The 6,085-nt window shown below is 35.9% G+C and overlaps 1 protein-coding gene across 7 annotated transcripts in view; it reads left to right on the top strand.

Moving 5' to 3' along the window:
* Positions 1–6,085, top strand: part of LOC108739593 (nuclear receptor coactivator 1) — a 368,290-nt gene that overhangs the window by 335,606 nt on the left and 26,599 nt on the right. For all 7 annotated transcript variants that reach the window (XM_018473572.1, XM_018473573.1, XM_018473577.1 and 4 more), the window contains exon 4: positions 3,940–4,729. In XM_018473572.1, the coding sequence (XP_018329074.1) occupies positions 3,940–4,729 (790 nt within the window). The remainder of the gene's footprint in view (positions 1–3,939; positions 4,730–6,085) is intronic.

Genomic DNA, 6,085 nt, shown 5'->3' on the forward strand with positions numbered 1-6,085 from the left:
TCGATCAGTTTTTTGCCAGCAAAGACCAAAAATTTTATGAGCGTGGAATTATGCTACTACCAGAAAGATGGCAAAAGGTGTTGGACCAGAACGGTCAATATATAATTTAATAAAGTATTTGTTTATTATACGAAAACTGTCTTTAATTTCCACAAAAAAAAACGAAATGACTTTCCGAACAACCCTATAATAATAAGGTAACATAAGTACCCACTAATAGTCTCTTCTTGTTTCGCTTTCTCTTCGTCGTTTTATCGGTCAAAATAGGGAAATTATTTTATTATTTAGATACATCTTAAATGGAGCAACAGACAGCACAAATTGCAACAACAAGCAACAACAACTGGTCAGTTACTGACTATACGAACGTACGACGTACATGTGAAAACAGCACGTCGCATATAGAAAATTGGCACGTATGGTCAGCGCTGACGATCCGTCTTAAACATACGCTCCGTGTGAAACGGCTCTAACTCTAAGACTCGTTTCACATGGAGCGTACGATCAAGGCGGACCGTCAGCGCAGATTTTATGCGCCGATTGTCCATATTCGTCGTCCTTCTTTCACATGCATGTCGTATGGTTAGTAACTAACCAGTCGATGTTGCCAAATGCAATAAAAATTAGTTGTTTCGATTAATAATAATAAAATATGTATCTATGCAATAAGATAGTTACCATAACATGGCTGATAAACGAAGAAGAGAAATGAGATACAAGAAAAGATTATGGATACACTCTAACTCTCGTTAAGAAAAGCCTGTTAGTAGGTAACTTTTTTACCCTATATTACAAACTACGATAATGGATGTATCCATAATCTCTTCTTGTTTCTTATTTCTCTTTTTTGATCAATTTACGGCAACTATCTTATTACGTAGATATACTTCATTTACTTTCTCTAGCGATGTGCCCCTTCAAATGCACGCTGTCAAAATCGTAGGTAGGGAGAAAAAAGCTCATTATTCACTCGACTCTTGTTCATTAAACATACTTTTTCATACAGTACCTGGCAAAAGTTTTGTTCAATCATGAATAGTAGTGCGAGTCGAAAACAAGCGTTAAAGCCTTTAATATGTCTTCAAATATAAATAAACATCTCGTTGATATTTTCAGTAGTAAATGTTACCAATAACAGCACATTTGTGCAATGCAATTGTAGTGGATAAAATGATTAATTTTTCCATGCAGTACTGTACGGATTATACGCTCCTCACCGGTTAAGAGTTTGACCGAGAGTTGTCTCCTTACTTTTCTCGCCTAGTGCTGTTCTTTTCTACTTTGCGCCGGTCAAACTCACATCGCTACAGAAAGTAAAAGAAGTATACATCCTGTATTATTACTAAAAAACAACTGATTCTTAGCACAACTTTGTGACCATACGATATACATGTGAAAGGAGTACGTCGCGTATGGAAAATCGGTGCGAATGCGAAAAACCGTCCCGANGGATTATTTGTCGAGTAACGAGTTTAAAATTATGTACTTTTTCGTAGGAATTGCGAGTTTCTACAGCAGTTTTTGCTAGAGCTATTCCCGACCGAGTATTTCACACCCCCGGAAATGTTTTTCCACCCTACAACTCTCGTGTGCTTGTCATTTTTTATCCAAAAATAGGATAGTTGGCGAGTAAGCATAAAAATCACTCCTTTACGAATCGAGTTTCTATAGCAATTTTTCCTAAATTCTACCCTCGACCGAGTATCTATTACCTCCCCTGGAATTGTAACTGTTTTCGACCGGAACTGCGACTATAATCGGTAGAGAAATGGCTAGCCCCCCCGGACTTCTGGGTTGGAAGTTTAACTTCTAGACTGAAAAATACACAACCTGGGGTAATTCTGCTAAGAACCACTGAAAGTATTCGCGCATAATTTAAATTCGGTGCTAAAATATTTTGAAGCCACAAACTTGGAATCGGTCGCTATTGACCCTATTTTCAAATAATATCTAAACAATCAAGTTCTCGCAAAACGAATTTTTGATACAACTCTTCAGGATCTGTTCAAAACCCCTGCAAAAACTTTTTTTGCAACAACAAAAACCATCAGGAACTGTAGAATTATTTATTNTTAAATTAGAAAAATAATTAATTATATTATCTATATAGCTTGTCGATAGAATAAAACGACCATTTTAAAATGAATATTATGTATCTCGTAGATTATTAAAAATGCAAAACCATCGGCGTAGCCCTAGAATTATAAAACTATTGCTAGGGAGTACAGGACTCACAAGAAAATTCAAATTTACGAACCAAGGATGCCAACATCCTGAAAAGACATATGGCAACCATTGTTGAGATCTTAGAAAATGCAGGGACAATATAAGAAAGTACCTGCCGATAGGTTTGAAGGTTCATGCCATAAAAGTAGATGTTTTTAATAATCGGTAAAGTACCGTCACGAAGTGACCCTTACTGTAAGGAACCTAAGGTGGGGGTGGCAACGATGCTGAAGACAATTTCACTTAAGTGTTTAAAAAAGAAAAAAACTTCGTCAACAAACAAGGTCGACTAAACAGAACAAACTAAACTTTTGCACCGAACTAAAAAAATAACTTTCTATTTGTACTTTAACATGGCGTTTTAATTTGTACAGTTAAAACGCAACAATTTTAATCTCACATAATCCACCAAACAAACTTATATTTTTAACTTCGACGTTCATTTATATTTGCGAATTTTTCATTCTAGACTTTTGTGAATTGATTTAGAGTTTAGAATTATCACTGATCAATTCTTTCCTTCCAAAAAAGTAACATCGAACCGGTTCTGGAAGATTTCGGGCAGTTCTTGGTACCAAAGATCAAGAGTTCCAGTATTGAAATTCAGAACTAGAGCAGAACTTTACTGCCTTCACTCCTGAACATTAAACGCGTTCTGAATTTGTTCAGAACTAGTTCCGAATTACTTGTAGAAACGAACTTATTGTCGCCAGAATGGTTATTTAACAGTATTCAAATACAAAATGCAAATAAGTTATTGATTTGTTATTTTGTTGTTGTTATTTGTTTAGCGTGAAAAATCAGAGCCAAAATAGGGTTGCAAATAATTTTATTGATGTAAAATCAACATCAATCATTTTACATCAAAACATCATTTTGTTTCCGATCTTCTACACATTGTAATAAGAGAAAGAAATCGTATCCATAGTTTATTTAGCTTTGGGTTTATTTAATAAGTGAAGTTTTTCGAATTGTTTTCTAAGAATTTTGGATTATAGGCATTTATTAGCACACTACAATATCTTGTAGTTTTTAATTTTACACAGCTGGCGTATATCAATTCGATATTGTTTTGTCGTTATTCACAGAATTTCGTAGTTTTTTGCTAAATGTATGATAAGTGGTGATTTCCATGGACCATGACATTGAACCCGGAAAACAACATCGATTCAATATTTTAGATTATCCATTTCCAAAGAGTTTAGAATTTTTTGGGCTCTCTTTAGTTAAAGAATTAGAAGTCATTTATGGAATAAATGACATCTCTGATTGTCGCATATGTTTATCCTACATGCGGTGCTCATATTAGGCATAATATTAGGATAGTCACAGTTCATTTCAAAATTCGGCTTATAACTACGTCGCGCCGTATTACATTATGAGTATGAGATATTTAAAAAAACATAACAATTTGTTAACAAAATTCTGTTTACACTTGTTATAGATACAAATGTTAAAAAGAAATCTGTATTCTTCACGCACATCTTAACTAGTCTGGTAGTCTTGATTCCGGTCTATCATAATATAATAATAATTTAAATGATTTGGAGAGGTTTGTGTAAAGGCCTACGTTCATGAAGAAAATCACAATTTATGTAAAAAATATTTTTTCTTTAATTTAAGGCATGAAAATTATGAAAACTTAGTCATCTTTCATTTATAAGAGGCACTAACTGTTGTCGTAGCTATGCCAAATTTAATTTCCTCTTACAGAGAACAAGATTCCTCGGATCCGGGTGGCGGTACGAATAATAACAATGGTGGCGTAGGAGGGCCACTCATGACGAGCGTCGTAAACGGTACCACTCCTCGTAGTGGCCCTCCACCTACCACCTCAACTTCAGATCCGGCTAGCACTTCGGCCAACTCTGCCTTCAGCACCAGCTCCTCATTCAATACTTTTCCGTTAGATAACGACTTCAACTTCGACTTTCCAACTTCCACGTGGGACCTGGATTCGACCACTTGGGGCGAAACAAGGCCTGAGTCGAGACAAAGCATTACCTCTGTATCGACTCCAACCCCGCGACCTCCTAGTGCTCCTGCGTACAGTCCCGCAGCTACCGTTGCCCAAAGTCCTCTTGCCCAATTCGTTCCCCAACCCAGCCCTACTACAGTACCTAATCCTCCCACGCCCGCGAACCCCTACAGTAGCACGTTCCCATTTAGTCCTATTCCCGATCCCAATTACCCCGTTGAAGAACAAAAGGATACCAAAGCAAACGTGTTAGAAGAAGCGTCTCATATGATGGCAGAGTCCGGAAGATTGAGAAATCTGCTGACCAAACCGCCCAACTCTAACGATAACAACACAGCGAATAACGATAACGACAACAAGAATAAAAATACCATTTTGAAAGAGTTGCTAAATAAGCCCGATGAGGATGAAAGTAAGAATAACAGAGGTAGTCCAAGAGGAATGGCCAACAGGACGCCAATGTCTTCAGGATCGTCGGAAACACCCAAGTCATCATCGGGGGGAGGAAATAATATGCTTCTACAGGTTAGTAACACTCTGATAACAGTAAATATCTTTTTGCTTTTGATACGATACGGTCATTTTTTATCGAAAGTATTCATAGACGATTGTTAATCTGATAATCATAAATTAGTGAAAATTATTTTGTAGTAGGTGACGAACTTAATTCTAATCAACAAGTACTACTGTTTGCAATGTTGTTTTCAATAATTAAATAGAATTAATGAGGAAGACATCCTTATTGATATAGTACAATTTTTGGTTCTCATAATTCAATTAGAATTTGCCCCACGAAAACTCAATTTTGTTATATGGTAAAATTCAATAGCTTTGCAGTTATTAACTAGATGATGATATCTGAAAGATTTTTAACGGCTCGAAATTAGACGAGGGTTCTGTTGGTCGTAAGATGGAAAGGGGGAGCTGTGGGGATGAACCTATAAGAAAAGTAGGGCCGGAGAGATGGAGGCGGAATGGGCTGAGGCGAAGAATAAAAAAAATTATCGTTACCTAACTTAATCGTACCGAACTTCTATATTAATATTTGATTTTTGATTGGTATGTTTGAAATGTTAAACATGCTTTCAGATCGTTCATATTAGAGGTGTATATTAATAATTTTATGTCAATCGGAGGGTGTCTTTTTTCGGAACTCCATCCACTTTGCAATCCCAAACAGTTAAATTAGAAAAATAATTAATTATATTATCTATATAGCTTGTCGATAGAATAAAACGACCATTTTAAAATGAATATTATGTATCTCGTAGATTAAATTCGTCATCACCCTGGTGAAATTTGTGTGTATTACAAGTACTCTCCGTCTTTTAAATTAGTTACGACACAAAATCGATAATACAGAAGTGTGTATGTGATCGTTGACGTGCTTGAAAACTGTCTTGAACAGACTGAAAACTTAATTACACAGTCGACAAATTACAAATTACTTCTACGTATTTTAATAACAGATTAAAAACAACCTACCTGGTGTCAATTAGTAGTAACCTAATTTTATTTCTACATTAGCTTGCTCTGACAATTCATTTCGATTTAGAAATACGTTGAAAAATAAATAGTAGTAACTATTTTGTATAATATAACTGGCGTTTCGCATAAAACGTATGGTCAGGACGGACAGCAAGAACTATACGTTTATTAGATATTAAATGAATAATTTTACATTAAGAGCATAGGTACAATCAAAGCGTATGATTCGCTATGTCGCGTCGGTCATACTGGCATACGTCGAACCCGTGCGTCAGAGTGTTTTAAGCGCGCGTACAGAACATTTTTTATAGTGAGTATTTTCACTTGAAAAATAGATTGATGATCCTGGTCAGCCGTGTAACGTTTGAACTTGCCCTATTGCACACGTAAGCG

Source organism: Agrilus planipennis, unplaced genomic scaffold (genome assembly GCF_000699045.2).
Source record: "Agrilus planipennis isolate EAB-ADULT unplaced genomic scaffold, Apla_2.0 scaffold236, whole genome shotgun sequence".
In the NCBI taxonomy this organism is placed as follows: Eukaryota; Metazoa; Arthropoda; class Insecta; order Coleoptera; family Buprestidae; genus Agrilus; species Agrilus planipennis.